The sequence below is a fragment of the Argopecten irradians genome, chromosome 8 (genome assembly GCF_041381155.1).
Source record: "Argopecten irradians isolate NY chromosome 8, Ai_NY, whole genome shotgun sequence".
Taxonomy (NCBI): domain Eukaryota; kingdom Metazoa; phylum Mollusca; class Bivalvia; order Pectinida; family Pectinidae; genus Argopecten; species Argopecten irradians.
The window spans coordinates 5397182-5414221 of NC_091141.1; the positions used below are offsets into that span (position 1 = coordinate 5397182).

Consider the following 17040-nt stretch of genomic DNA (forward strand, 5'->3'; position numbering starts at 1 on the left):
GTATTGAATTTTTTCCCTCTCTCTATAAATTTTTTCCTCTCAATTTTCTTATAATAATGTCCTGATTTAGGACGTCAAACATGTGTTATTTATGTAATCGCTTCCATTTTTTTTGTAATCCTTTGTCTTAAAGTTTTGTATAAACTCTTCATTTATGAAGGAATAAAGTCAAAAAAGAAGAAGAAGATGTTAACATGATTCACTATCGGATTATATAGGGGGAAACATACGCACTATCTGGGTAGAGTCATATTAAACATTAAATCATGCTAAATTTGAGTTAGCTGTTTGTTTTTAGAAATGCACGAACAATAAAATCATACATATAAGAGAACTGTCAAACTATGAACGCCCATATTATAAACATTCCGTTTTTTAATTAACAATTAAAATTAATCATTTTCTTTTAATTTTTTATTTCTGAATTATAACAATCATGCGGACTGATGAAGACTGTGTAAACGTATTATTATCCAAATTGTTATCTACATGTAAATATTGTGATGTTATCTACATGTACTAAGGAGAATATTATGATGTTATCTACATGTACTAAGGAGAATATTATGATGTTATCTACATGTACTAAGGAAAATATTATGATGTTTCCCTCGAAAAGAGGACGTCTCAGATACTTACTATTTAGTGGCCTACAGTTTGTTGTCGCCGCCTGACTTTCATTTGACGTGATCATGGCATCACTCAGTACGAATCAAAGCCAACTGTCGATGATATAAATGATGACATTACCCAGTATGAATCCAAGCCAACTGTCGATGATATAAATGATGGCATTATCCAGTATGAATCCAAGCCAACTGTCGATGATATAAATGATGACATTACCCAGTATGAACCCAAGCCAACTGTAGATGATATAAATGATGACATTAACCAGTATGAACCCAAACCAACTGTCGATGATATAAATGATGACATTAACCAGTATGAACCCAAACCAACTGTCGATAATATAAATGATGACATTACCCAGTACGAACCCAAGCCAACTGTAGATGATATAAATGATGACATTACCCAGTATGAACCCAAGCCAACTGTAGATAATATAAATGATGACATTAACCAGTATGAACCCAAACCAACTGTCGATGATATAAATGATGGTATTAACCAGTATGAACCCAAACCAACTGTCGATGATATAAATGATGCCATTATCCAGTATGAACCCAAGCCAACTGTCGATGATATAAATGATGACATTAACCAGTATGAACCCAAGCCAACTGTCGATGATATAAATGATGCCATTACCCAGTATGAACCCAAGCCAACTGTCGATGATATTAATTATGACATTACCCAGTATGAATCCAAGCCAACTGTCGATGATATAAATGATGGCATTACCCAGTATATTCCCAAGCCAACTGTCGATGATATAAATAATGGCATTACCAAGTATATTCCAAAGCCAACTGTCGATGATATAAATGATGGTATTAACCAGTATGAACCCAAACCAACTGTCGATGATATAAATGATGACATTACCCAGTATGAACCCAAGCCAACTGTCGATGATATAAATGATGGTATTAACCAGTATGAACCCAAACCAACTGTCGATGATATAAATGATGACATTACCCAGTATGAATCCAAGCCAACTGTCGATGATATAAATGATGGCATTATCCAGTATGAATCCAAGCCAACTGTCGATGATATAAATGATGGCGTTACCCAGTATGAATCCAAGCCAACTGTCGATGATATAAATGATGGCATTATCCAGTATGAATCCAAGCCAACTGTCGATGATATAAATGATGGCGTTACCCAGTATGAATCCAAGCCAACTGTCGATGATATAAATGATGGCATTATCCAGTATGAATCCAAGCCAACTGTCGATGATATAAATGATGGCATTATCCAGTATGAATCCAAGCCAACTGTCGATGATATAAATGATGACATTACCCAGTATGAATCCAAGCCAACTGTCGATGATATAAATGATGGCGTTACCCAGTATGAACCCAAGCCAACTGTCGATGATATAAATGATGGCATTATCCAGTATGAATCCAAGCCAACTGTCGATGATATAAATGATGGCATTATCCAGTATGAATCCAAGCCAACTGTCGATGATATAAATGATGGCGTTACCCAGTATGAATCCAAGCCAACTGTCGATGATATAAATGATGGCATTATCCAGTATGAATCCAAGCCAACTGTCGATGATATAAATGATGACATTAACCAGTATGAACCCAAGCCAACTGTCGATGATATAAATGATGCCATTACCCAGTATGAACCCAAGCCAACTGTCGATGATATTAATTATGACATTACCCAGTATGAATCCAAGCCAACTGTCGATGATATAAATGATGGCATTACCCAGTATATTCCCAAGCCAACTGTCGATGATATAAATAATGGCATTACCAAGTATATTCCAAAGCCAACTGTCGATGATATAAATGATGGTATTAACCAGTATGAACCCAAACCAACTGTCGATGATATAAATGATGACATTACCCAGTATGAACCCAAGCCAACTGTCGATGATATAAATGATGGTATTAACCAGTATGAACCCAAACCAACTGTCGATGATTTAAATGATGCCATTACCCAGTATGAACCCAAGCCAACTGTCGATGATATTAATTATGACATTACCCAGTCGATGATATAAATGATGGCATTACCCAGTATATTCCCAAGCCAACTGTCGATGATATAAATAATGGCATTACCAAGTATATTCCAAAGCCAACTGTCGATGATATAAATGATGGTATTAACCAGTATGAACCCAAACCAACTGTCGATGATATAAATGATGACATTACCCAGTATGAACCCAAGCCAACTGTCGATGATATAAATGATGGTATTAACCAGTATGAACCCAAACCAACTGTCGATGATATAAATGATGACATTACCCAGTATGAATCCAAGCCAACTGTCGATGATATAAATGATGGCATTATCCAGTATGAATCCAAGCCAACTGTCGATGATATAAATGATGGCGTTACCCAGTATGAATCCAAGCCAACTGTCGATGATATAAATGATGGCATTATCCAGTATGAATCCAAGCCAACTGTCGATGATATAAATGATGGCATTATCCAGTATGAATCCAAGCCAACTGTCGATGATATAAATGATGGCGTTACCCAGTATGAACCCAAGCCAACTGTCGATGATATAAATGATGGCGTTACCCAGTATGAATCCAAGCCAACTGTCGATGATATAAATGATGACATTATCCAGTATGAATCCAAGCCAACTGTCGATGATATAAATGATGGCGTTACCCAGTATGAATCCAAGCCAACTGTCGATGATATAAATGATGGCATTATCCAGTATGAATCCAAGCCAACTGTCGATGATATAAATGATGGCATTATCCAGTATGAATCCAAGCCAACTGTCGATGATATAAATGATGGCGTTACCCAGTATGAACTCAAACCAACTGTCGATGATATAAATGATGACATTACCCAGTATGAACACAAGCCAACTGTAGATGATATAAATGTTGGCATTACCCAGTATGAACACAAGCCAACTGTAGATGATATAAATGATGGCATCACCCACTACGAATCCAAGCCAACTGTCGATGATATAAATCATGGCATAACCCAGTACGAATCCAAACCAACTGTCGATGATTTAAATGATGGCATTACCCAGTATAAACCCATGCCAACTGTCGATGATATAAACATTACCCAGTATGAACCCAAGCCAATTGTCGATGATATAAATGATAACATTATCCAGTATGAACCAAAGCCAACTGTCGATGATATAAACATTACCCAGTATGAACCCAAGCCAACTGTCGATGATATAAATGATGGCATAACCCAGTACGAATCCAAGCCAACTGTCGATGATATAAATGATGGCATAACCCAGTACGAATCCAAGCCAACTGTCGATGATATAAATGATGGCATTACCCAGTATGAATCCGAGCCAACTGTCGATGATATAAATGATGGCATTATCCAGTATGAATCCAAGCCAACTGTCGATGATATAAATGATGGCATTATCCAGTATGAATCCAAGCCAACTGTCGATGATATAAATCATGGCATAACCCAGTACGAATCCAAACCAACTGTCGATGATTTAAATGATGGCATTACCCAGTATAAACCCATGCCAACTGTCGATGATATAAACATTACCCAGTATGAACCCAAGCCAACTGTCGATGATATAAACATTACCCAGTATGAACCCAAGCCAACTGTCGATGATATAAATGATGGCATTACCCAGTATGAATCCAAACCAACTGTCGATGATATAAATGATGGCATTACCCAGTATGAATCCAAGCCAACTGTCGATGATATAAATGATGGTATTACCCAGTATGAACCCAAGCCAACTGTAGATAATATAAATGATGGCATTATCCAGTATGAACCCAAGGCAACTGTAGATAATATAAATGACGCCATTACCCAGTATGAACCCAAGCCAATTGTAGATGATATAAATGATGACATTACCCAGTACGAATCCAAGCCAACTGTCGATGATATAAATGATGGCATTACCCAGTACGAACCCAAGCCAACTGTCGATGATATAAATGTTGGCATTACCCAGTATGAACCCAAGCCAATTGTAGATGATATAAATGATGACATTATCCAGTATGAATCCAAGCCAACTGTCGATGATATAAATGATGGCATTACCCAGTACGAACCCAAGCCAACTGTCGATGATATAAATGTTGGCATTACCCAGTACGAACCCAAGCCAACTGTCGATGATATAAATGTTGGCATTACCCAGTACGAACCCAAGCCAACTGTCGATGATATAAATGATGACATTACCCAGTATGAACCCAAGCCAACTGTCGATGATATAAATGATGGCATTACCCAGTACGAATCAAAGCCAACTGTCGATGATATAAATGATGACATTACCCAGTATGAATCCGAGCCAACTGTCGATGATATAAATGATGGCATTATCCAGTATGAATCCAAGCCAACTGTCGATGATATAAATGATGGCATTATCCAGTATGAATCCAAGCCAACTGTCGATGATATAAATCATGGCATAACCCAGTACGAATCCAAACCAACTGTCGATGATTTAAATGGTGGCATTACCCGGTATAAACCCATGCCAACTGTCGATGATATAAACATTACCCAGTCTGAACCCAAGCCAACTGTCGATGATATAAACATTACCCAGTATGAACCCAAGCCAACTGTCGATGATATAAATGATGGCATTACCCAGTATAAATCCAAACCAACTGTCGATGATATAAATGATGGCATTACCCAGTATGAATCCAAGCCAACTGTCGATGATATAAATGATGGTATTACCCAGTACGAACCCAAGCCAACTGTAGATAATATAAATGATGGCATTATCCAGTATGAACCCAAGCCAACTGTCGATGATATAAATGATGGCATAACCCAGTACGAATCCAAGCCAACTGTCGATGATATAAATGATGGCATTATCCAGTATGAATCCAAGCCAACTGTCGATGATATAAATGATGGCATTACCCAGTATGAACCCAAGCCAACTGTCGATGATATAAATAATGGCATTACCCAGTATGAACCCAAGCCAATTGTAGATGATATAAATGATGGCATTACCCAGTATGAACCCAAGCCAACTGTCGATGATATAAATGATGGCATTACCCAGTATGAACCCAAGCCAATTGTAGATGATATAAATGATGGCATTACCCAGTATGAACCCAAGCCAACTGTCGATGATATAAATGATGGCATTACCCAGTATGAACCCAAGCCAACTGTCGATGATATAAATGATGGCATTACCCAGTATGAACCCAAGCCAACTGTCGATGATGTAAATGATGACATTACCTAGTATGAATCCAAGCCAACTGTCGATGATGTAAATGATGGCATCATCAAACACGAATCCAAGCCAACTGTCGATGATATAAATGATGACTTATCCAGTATGAACCCAAGCCAACTGTCGATGATATAAATGATGACTTATCCAGTATGAATCCAAGCCAACTGTCGATGATATAAATGATGACTTATCCAGTATGAACCCAAGCCAACTGTCGATGATATAAATGATGACTTATCCAGTATGACCCAAGCCAACTGTCGATGATATAAATGATGACATTACCCAGTATGAATCCAAGCCAACTGTCGATGATATAAATGATGGCATTACCCAGTACGAAACCAGGCCAACTGTCGATGATATAAATGATGGCATTACCCAGTATGTATCCAAGCCAACTATCTCCGATATAAATGATGGCATTACCCAGTATGAATCCAAGCCAACTGTCGATGATGTAAATGATGACATTACCCAGTATGAACACAAACCAACTGTCGTTGATTTATACGATGGCATTACCCAGTATGAATCCAAGCCAACTGTCGATGATATAAATGATTACATTACCCAGTATGAATCCAAGCCAACTGTCGATGATATAAATGATGACATTACCCAGTATGAATCCAAGCCAACTGTCGATGATATAAATGATGGCATTACCCAGTATGACCAAAGCCAACTGTCGATGATATAAACTTTTATACTCCCTCTTCTGGAGCACCTGGCTTCATGATCAAGAAACATTCTCGAGTCTAAAACGGTGTTAAGATTTTTGAAATGACGCCATTTCAGATTAAGTAAGCAAACGCTTAAAAGTCTAAGACTAATCATGATCTTGGAACCTGGCCAATGTTTCATTCCCAAGCCAAGTTAAAAATACTTTAAACACTCACTCTCCCCTCTTGTCCCATTTTTCATGAATCCCCATATGCCAATCTTTAAAAACATATTTCTTTTGCATTTTGCCATCGTTTTTTCTTTTAACTTGGAATAGGATTGTGTTCCCAAGTCGTGATACCGTAACTGCTATCTAACAGATTTATTCCTAATGGTGACATCCGTGAGTCGCTTTGTCTTCAGCTGATTCTTGGCGAAAAGAAAGTAAGTGGATCCAACAAATAGTACAAATTATAATAGATTTGCAAAGACGTATACTTGAGAACAGTCGGCTCAACAAAACATGGTGAGGATGTATGTTTGATCCGTTTTATTTGCGGTTGTCCATTTGTAAATAATCAGATAAACTCGCAATGCAGTTTATATTACTGCAACATATTTATAACGAACGCTCGTTTTGGGGGTGATTTGGTTTGAACAGTTGTAAGTAGTGTCGGACCATGTTGTATTTTAACGTCAGTTTCAAGCCAAGGCTTTTTTTGGATGTAACGAGTGCCCGATAGATAGGCGCAAACAAGGCTTGTGAAAGGATATATTGTATGTAGCATATCCAAGTCTTTAAATACTCCACCTTCAGATGTTCCAATCGAATGCAAGTCCCGAGAGTTAAGTTTCCTCACTAACTGGAAAACCATCGTCATGACGTATAGATCTGGATTGTTGCAATGTTTTCATTTTGGACAGTCGTATATTGCAAACAAGTTTTTGTTTTTCTGGTGGATATCAAAAAGTATGTGTAACATCCTCGATACTCCAGGGGTTCCGATCACTTACGATCTCTACACCCCTGGACTATCTCATAGTGAAATTGAAGGCAGCTCAGCTGAAAATATTTGACCAATCACAGACCAGCAAAGATTTCCTTTGAAGACTACAGAGAGAGCGACTCCCAACTTCAAAGCCACATAGTCAACCACAGTGTACCGTTATACGGCTCTTTTGATGTACATCAAAGGACTAAATTACCTGTTCTGTTCTGTTGCCTCCAGTTTTACGATGAGATAGTCCAGGGGTGTAGAGATCGTAAGTGATGGGAACCCCTGGAGTATCGAGGATGCAAAAAGTAATGTGTAACACGAAATATACATACACACGAAGGAAATAACGGTTGTCGCCAGAAACAAAATAATAATTAATGCATGGCCACAAAATGATTAATTATTACGAGCGAACATATTTCACTTGCTGGGACTGTATTATTATTGGGAGGAAAAACAGAAACATGTTTAATGCATTGGCACAAAATTATTAATTATTACGAGCGAACATTTTTTTTTCTTGCTTCTTTCGGACAAATCGTTATTGCGGGAGGCCGCATTATCAGATTAAAATCATTTAAATCTTTTGAGACAGGTCCAATCATTTCTTAAATCATATTAATTAATCCAGTATCCTTACAACAAACACACTGGTTTACCGAGATTTCCGTTTGCTGCCCTTACAGTACATGTACCTGAACCGTTTAACGTTCCCATCTCTAGCATAACGCAAACACAGCGCAAAAACACAAACGATTTATGTATAATATTGCATCATGCATGATTGGAAGCTTATATTTTTTTAACAGCAAAACAATTATTTTTCGCGATGGAATGTATCTTTTTATCAAGTTACCATAGCAATCAATTTGTTTTATTCAACTTTGTAATGTGTGGAACACTAGGCATCATATATTACATCACATGAAAAGTTTTTTTTGTGAAATTAATCAAGACTTTTGAGCTATTGGCCATTTTACAAAAACTTGCGTATAGTAACCCGTCTATCATGGCAACTAAAATGTTCATAATGTAGGCTGCTTGCACTTCTTCACATGGCCCTCAACATTAATGAGCAGTTTCATTGAAATTGGTCCAGTAGTTTAGGAGAGTAAGATTTGTTGATGTGACAAAGCGATTTCAGTATACACCACCCTTCATCCATCCAATTTTGTTACAGTGGTATAACAGTCCTTTTCTCTAACACACAGACAGGTATATGAGGTGAATTAAAACACCGGTAAACCACTTTTATTTTCGCATGATATTGCCAGAGCTAAACATGAATTTAAATTGTTAAAACGTAATACAATATACGAATGCACAATCATAAGTAAAAGATCTTGATCACAAATCAACGATTTCATGAATATGTTGAAAACAACCGATACGTGAATATTTATACCAGTACATGAAAAATAAAATGGTTTACAGCATACACCTCAGATTTACATCTACAAAGCAGGCAGTATAAAAACAAGAAACACATACAATCTAGAGTATTTACATTGATTTATATCAATTCATGTTACATCGTATGTAATGCTCCGCATGATGACATGATATCATGCTTTCAAATTAATGGTTACAATATGTATTTATATATCGGACAAAAAATATTTAAATCTTTAACAAATGACTGATCACTAAAATTTTTGTCTGATCTGTTCAATATTAAGTTTAATTTATTGAAGTTGAAATGATCTAAGACATTAACAGATGATCCAATAACTGAACTGCTCCAACAATTCTGTATGACTATGATGAAGTTCCTGGGGGATTGGAAGGAGGAGGGGGAGGGGGTGGGGCTGCTGGCATCATGGGTGGAGCCCCAGACGGCACCATAGGGGGAGGAACTGGAGGAGGGGGTGGTGCCGGCATGCTCTGAGGGGGGCCGGGGGGACCTGGTGGTCCTGGGGGTGGAGGACCAGGCAGAGGAGCACTTCCTGGAGGCATAGGTGGAGGGGCCATAGGAGGGGGACCTGGGGGCATGGGCGGGAAATTCATTGGAGGACGGGGAGGTGGGGCTCCTCCACCCATTTGCATTGGATGAGGTACAGGAGGGGGAGGGGGCATACGAGGGGGAGGGGGCATCCTTGGAGGGGGTGGAAGTTGAGGAGCTGGGGCGGCAGAGGGTTGTGATGTAGGTTGTGAAGTAGGGGTCTGTGAAGTAGGAGGCGGGAGACTGGGTGGTGGCTGGGGTGCTGAGGGAGCTGGCTTGGAGTCAATCTTAAAGGCAAACTGGAGGAAAAACTGAAAAACAAACAAAGCAAACATCAATATAAAATATTCTGTATTAAAAATATCAAAACCTGGATGACATATGTGGTAGCATATAATGCAAGGTATGGTTAAGTATAACGAATTAAATCTAAACCTTTGTTCTGTACTATCTAGACTATAAAATCAATGACCAGTACTTGATTTTAAGGCAGGTGGTATGGTCTGTGATGTAATATTATAATCAAATTTACAAAAGTCATTCAATCTGTTTGGGTTACTGTTAAAGTACAATTATTATTTTAATGGTAATCTTATTTTATCACTTTTCACACAAAGCATGGTTGCACTAAAATATTATTGTACTATTTGTGTTTCTCTACATTGTTTATGTAGCCATTATGGTGTTTGCATGAATTCGTTATTGAGCTTGTGCTAAATCAATTTCACTATGAAATTTGATTATGTTTAAATAACTATGATTACAGTATCTACGATAATTTGCTGCTTAAATAATGAAATAACACATAAAGATAACAATGTCATGCTTTGTCGTAAATAGATTTTCTAAATAAACTGTTTTGTAACAATTATTCTCTGCTGTAATGTTTGAGTAAATGATATTGCACCATCTCCCTCTATTCCCTGATAAACCTACCTGCTTTGTTTCCCTATTCCAGTGGGACCAGATCTTCTTTGAGTCTTTGTCCACTTCTCGACTAGGAACCTGTAATTTATCCAATATTAACTAAATTGCAAAAGAATAAATTGAATAGTAAACTGATGCACAAGAATTCCAAGGACCATAACTGATACTGGAGTCCCAATAAAGACATTTAAATGTACAGGTAATTATGATTCCATGACCCTTCATAGCCCCATGTAACCATTATTGCAATTTGCTATGCATTAGTAAGGAACCAAAACATTGTATCACTAATAACCATGTAGGGTCTATTAGTTCTGTAATGTGATATGGGGCCTGCACAAGGCCTAGTTTCAAATTGAAATTAGCCATGGGTTTTTTTCATAATTTGTAGTGAATTTTATTTCAGTTCAATAGTTTATGTAAGAATCATGACACAAATCATGAAATTATTTCTTATTAATATTGAACAATAAGGTCTGTATTGGATTCGTAATTTCACACATGGTAAAATTCATTTCAAACTTGAGAAAAAAATTCAAGGATGTGTCAAGTTAAGGTAAGGGAGGTAACCCAAACTACAAAATGGTGACTGGAAGTGCTAATGCTCTTTATAGCATTGTACTTACTTTGAAAGCAATAGTCTCATATGGTTCTGCAGCAAATAAGAGATACTGCCACTTTCTATCTGGAGGTTCCATCTTCTGTTCATAGGCAGCCATAAACCTGTGTCGGGGCATTATTCCTTCTACAATCTCGGGGTAATCAATCTATTAAAAAAAAATGAATATCAAATAAAAGATAACAATAAATGAGAGGAAATGATTCTTAACTACAAATTTCATCTTATTTTTTCTAATCTGCCTATACTACATGTGACTTGCTTTTAAACCTTTGTCTTTTTTCCTTTTAACGGTCTTGATTTGTAGGTTTTACTGTACTGTACACCAACTTATTTTCATGTGTGATTAAATTTTGTATATTTAGTGTAACAGGGTGCAGAATTTATATAAACTTTAATCACCCTCTGCCAGGGATCAAAGGCAGGACCTCTGGATTACTAGTCTGACACTCAACCAATCCATCTAAACAGAAGTTCTCTCTAGCCAAGCGATATATTGCCACTAGTATTGACCAGGGTTACATTAGCATGTGATTAGAAATCTTACCTGGAATAATAAACTTTGCTGTCCATTATCAGGGTCCCTCTGTTTTGTCACTGGAAAAGAAAACAAAATATTTTGGAATTCCATAATTAAATCTATAGATTTAACACCTCAGAATTAAAATGATGATATTCTTGGCAAAAGGCAAATGGGCGCATTTTCTTTGAATGGAATTTGTTCCCTACCACATCATTACCTATTTAACTACACTTTAACATAACCTCTCCTTTCATTTTAAAGTCTGTAATATAATCAGAATATCCAGTCTTAAACATATTGAAATCCACCACCAGAATTTTTACACTCCTTCACCATTAAAATATATATTCACCTTTGTAACCAGGTCGTCCAATCTTGACAAACTTTTTGATGTCCACACGAGCTTTCTCTGGTGCAGGTTGTGCTGGTGCTTCTTTAGCTTCTTTTGCTGCACGGCGGGCACTGTTGAAAAAATTCAACAAAATGTATACAGAGTCAACAAAGATTTCTCAGTCATATAAAGTGCAATAAGAAAAGACAAATTGTTTAAACACTAATTTCACTCAAATGTCAATAATAAGATTTCTCGGTCATATAAAGTGCAATAAGAAAAGAAAAATTGTTTAAACACTAATTTCACTCAAATGTCAATAATAAGATTTCTCGGTCATGTAAAGTGCAATAAGAAAAGACAAACTGTTTAAACACCAATTTCTCTCAAATGTCAATGATAATCGCTAAAAGTCTATACATAAAAATAAAATATTATTGAAATGTAACACTGTCAACAGTCGATTCACTTTATAATGAGAACAATCAAAACTCAACAGTGAAAAGATTTAATTTATTTTAACATAAAATCGTTGTGATCAAATCTACAAATAGTTATATACAGAATTTATATCTAAAACTTCCTTGTTAACTTCCCTTGAAAAAATTACTAAAAGTTGAAAACAATCTAAACATACATATTTGAAATGCCTTTTGCTGATTTAGGGGGCTGTGGTGGCTTCATGGTAAGATGTCTCCACACATTACCACAAGCCCTCCACCTCCAAGGTAGTATCCCATGTGGGACAGTTGCCAGGTACCAGGTACTGGTCGGTGGTTTTGTTTTCCAGGTACTACAGCTTTCCGCCACCTACTAACCTAGTATGTCTATAAATGACCCCGATTGTTAATAGAATGTTACACTTATCCACTCAAACCAAATGTTGGTTGAGATTGAACTGTATACTTACAGATTTGCCTGATGTTTCTTGCCTTGTGTGTGAGCCAAATAACTCCCCTAAAAGTACAAAGATGTCACATCAAAAAAATTAATTCTATCAAAAATTTTAATACGCAATAGTGTATTTTCTTTCTGCATTTATCAACTTATAATAAATGATTTTACATTTATCAGACTTTCAAAAACAATGCCATTGGACAACATTATGAAAGGGAGACAATCAGTAAAACTAGTGTTCTCTGTTTACAAATGAGTGAAAGATGAATGACAGACACTATCTGTGGAATTGTTAATGTAAGTGAAACAGATTATACAAATATACTTTTAATCTAAAATATTGACACCATGCTCCTACATACCTCATTATTGTGTAGTGTTAAACACAGCTTACATTCATAGGAGCCCAAATGATTCTTCATAAAGTAGGGATCCTAAAAAATAAAATTATGCACATTCGTTACAAACAAATGATAGTGGTAGAACACATATTTACTGAAGTATAGGACAATTTTATCTTTTATTTGTGTATCAATGAAGTTTTTTCACTACAACAAGTAGGATCTTGATTTAAACAAATGTTAACCATGGAGTCCATTTTTTCCATAGTGATTTTGAACATTCAACGTTTATGTTAACTAGTACTCCTGTATGTGGTAAAAGGAAACCTTCAGAAACAATTAAAATCAAGGAGCCGCAAAGCTTGGCATCATCCCCCGCGCCCAGTTGTGTATGAAAGCTCAAACATAAAATAAATGAAGCTCATTGTAACTAAGAGTTTAAATCTTGATATTGTCATCCATGTAGGTTTAACTATTTGAACAGAGCTTAGTATTGTCCTTGAATAAATTCATACAACAAATATATCCGCTCTCCAGTAACATGACATTTAAAAGAATAATTTAAAAGATCATGTACAGAAAGTTTCGTGTAGCCAAGTTGAACGGTTTTTTGAGTTATAGCCTGAAATAGAAAGGAAACTTTAATAATATGGTATTTTTAAATAAGTTTCCATGGTAACAGAAAAAGTATTGAAAATGAAAGATTCCCATTAGCAAAAGGCACAACTAGAGCACTAGCCTAACATGTACAGAAAGTTTCGTGTAGCCAAGTTGAACGGTTTTTGAGTTATAGCCTGAAATAGAAAGGAAACTTTAATAATATGGTATTTTTAAATAAGTTTCCATAGTAACAGAAAAAGTATCGAAAATGAAAGGTTCCCATTAGCAAAAGGCACAACTAGAGCACTAGCCTAACATGTACAGAAAGTTTCGTGTAGCCAAGTTGAATGATTTTCGATTATAGCCCGGAATAGAAAGGAAACTTTAATAATATGGTATTTTTTAATAAATTTCCATGGTAACAGAAAAAGTATTGAAAATGGAAGGTTCCCATTAGAAAAAAGGCACAACTAGAGCACTAGCCTAACATGCACAGAAAGTTTCGTGTAGCCAAATTGAACGGTTTTTCGAGTTATAGCCCGGAATAGAAAGGAAACTTTAATAATATGGTATTTTTGAATAAGTTTCCATGGTAACAGAAAAAGTATCGAAAATGAAAGGTTCCCATTAGCAAAAGGCACAACTAGAGCACTAGCCTAACATGTACAGAAAGTTTCATGTAGCCAAGTTGAACGGTTTTCGAGTTATAGCCCGGAATAGAAAGGAAACTTTAATAATATGGTATTTTTTAATAAGTTTCCATGGTAACAGAAAAAGTATTGAAAATGGAAGGTTCCATTAGAAAAAGGAAACTAGAGCACTGTTTTGTGTAGCCAAGTTGAACGGTTTTCGAGTTATAGCCCGGAATAGAAAGGAAACTTTAATAATATGGTATTTTTCAATAAGTTTCCATGGTAACAAAAAGTATCGAAAATGAAAGGTTCCCATTAGCAAAGGCACAACTAGAGCACTAGCCTAACATGTACAGAAAGTTTCGTGTAGCCAAGTTGAACGGTTAGGAGTTATAGCCGGAAACGATCTCGGACGGCGGACGGACGGACGGACGGACGCACGGACGGACAGAGCCCAAATCAATATCCCCCGCAAACGCGTTCGCGGGGGATAATCATTGATCTATCAAAAAATACAATATCTTATTCTGTGACATATCTTCATGCTCTGACCTGTATTCCATACAGATTTATTTGAAATATTGCAAAAGATTTGCTCAATCATAAGATATGTGAGCAATTATATTAGCCAACTTACACAATTTGTTAATTATGATTAGTACATACCTTAAGAAGATCTATTGTTTCCAGAGCCAACTGTCGGAGACGCTCCCTTCGATCTCTGTTGGATTCCGAGGCGGAGGCAACACCTCCAGTCCCCGTTTTCCCTCCAGCTCGATGCTGGAAATCCATGGTGTGATTCTTCTAAATCAGTTGGAAGTCAAATTGTCTATGGTACAAACTCTGCTGAAAAAAAATGTGTATTTTCAATGAAAGTTGACAACAACAAAAAATTTCATGCAAAACTTTAAACTGCAAACTTTTCGAATATCCCCAAAATACATTACCTGTAAAAATAACATTATTTGAAACTTCAGATCTCAATGTTAATTAACACACATCATAAATATAGATATCATATATATCCTAATTTCAGAATATTTCAGAAATATTATTACATTTAAAGTATATTAGTTTACACAAACGTTATCAACAATTGTATTAGAACAGAGTAAATTAACCACAATTTCTCACATTTTAATAATCGATTATTACTTTACATAATCGATAGTCTTTAGAAAAATCATAATTGATTGATAATCAATTAAATAGGTCCAACACTATAGTTACCCATTTGAATTACAGACGAAAATTGGGAGTATTTTTATGTTGATTCACAGCCTATAATGTCAATAATTAATTAGTTATAATTAACAGATTACTTGGCTCTGCCAAGGTTTGAACTTGGAATCTCTGGGTTACTAGTCCAACACTCAAGCGATCGAGCTAAAGAAAAGTTCTCTCTAGCCTAGCCCGAGATACTCTGAGAGTCTCTGGCCCTGACACCAGACTTAGACATTATGACGGATAGTTGTCTGGTGTAGGGCCAAAAGCAGTGCTATATCAAAAAGTGGAACTCGCTGACACCGTTTGGTATTGGGTCTGGTCATCCCCAATTCAAACTGACCTCCGAGAAGCCCCACTTACCTTGGTCTTTTCAACAAATGATTAATTTATCTACCGAAACATAGCAATCCATCGACATTAGAGGCGATTTGCATACTATAGAGAAAATGGCGACGACGAGGAGGAAGACTTAAATTTTAACATAAAGGAAACAACTGTATTGACAAAATATAACATGCATGCATGATAAAATGGATTTTTATGGGTAGATAAATTATTCATTTGTTGAAAAGACCAAGTTAAGTGACACTTCTTGGTGGTAGTGTTTTGTAAGCAGTCTGAATCACAGATGACCTAGCTCAATACGAGTGTTAGCGAGTTCCACCTTTCGATATAGCACTGCTGACCTGTGGCCCTACACCAGATATCTAGCTGTCATAAAAATGTCTAAGTCTGGTTTCAAGGCCAGAGTATCTCAGGCTATCTCTAGCCAAGCGCGCGCGGTATATTGCAGCAAATATTCACCAGGGTTACATATTGACAACATGCCAACTCGTTTGATTTGGTCTAACATTACAGACTATCATTACCATTAAAAATATATATCAGGCTAAGTTTGCAATACGTGCCTGGCCCTCCCCACACACATACTGTAGATACATTTTTATGTGTGGGGCGAAGTGACTAAACTTGGGCCGAAACGTCCTGAGTATCTAGTCAATATTACAATGTTAGACATTATTAGGCCTTATTGCATCTGATTAATGTTAAACAAACAAAGATGCTTATTTTGTATGTGTGGAGAAAATTAAAATTAAATGGTGTATCGATAGCAAATTCAATATCCGTCAAAACAGGTAACACGATTCAAAACTGTCACACTCGTTGAGTAAGCACATAACATTGGACATATGTATTCATAAGAATTCTACATCGATCGTTTCTTTATGTATCTGATATGGTCTTAAATATATCATTTGATAAATAGAAAAAATATTTACACATCAACTGGATCACCCGGCCCGATTGTTCTGCATGCGTCTATCTACGTTTACAGGGTCAGTAATCTGTTTGAAAATAAATGTTACCGTCAGACAAATTACAAGCTTTCTTACAACGTTGATGGATTGGAA

General features: G+C 36.5%; 2 protein-coding genes across 3 annotated transcripts; one reads left to right on the top strand and one right to left on the bottom strand.

Moving 5' to 3' along the window:
* The first annotated feature begins 436 nt into the window (after nt 1-436).
* On the top strand, nt 437-6628 carry LOC138328911 (titin-like). Its single transcript, XM_069275625.1, has 4 exons — nt 437-457; nt 755-2567; nt 2675-5910; nt 6215-6628. The coding sequence occupies exons 1-4, from the start codon at nt 437-439 to the stop codon at nt 6626-6628; spliced, it is 5484 nt and encodes a 1827-aa protein (XP_069131726.1).
* Nucleotides 6629-9084: 2456 nt separating this feature from the next.
* LOC138329169 (splicing factor 3A subunit 2-like) lies at nt 9085-17036 on the bottom strand. 2 transcript variants are annotated; one of them, XM_069275957.1, is made up of 9 exons: nt 16909-17036; nt 15068-15244; nt 13191-13262; nt 12842-12888; nt 11953-12062; nt 11625-11674; nt 11085-11225; nt 10468-10536; nt 9085-9842 (listed from the first exon to the last, which is right to left on the bottom strand). In XM_069275957.1, the coding sequence occupies exons 2-9, from the start codon at nt 15191-15193 to the stop codon at nt 9348-9350; spliced, it is 1110 nt and encodes a 369-aa protein (XP_069132058.1). In that variant the 5' UTR covers nt 15194-15244; nt 16909-17036; the 3' UTR covers nt 9085-9347. The 2 variants fall into 2 exon arrangements, with proteins under 2 accessions (XP_069132058.1, XP_069132057.1); XM_069275956.1 differs by having other exon boundaries at nt 15068-15247; nt 16909-17031.
* Nucleotides 17037-17040: the final 4 nt, after the last annotated feature.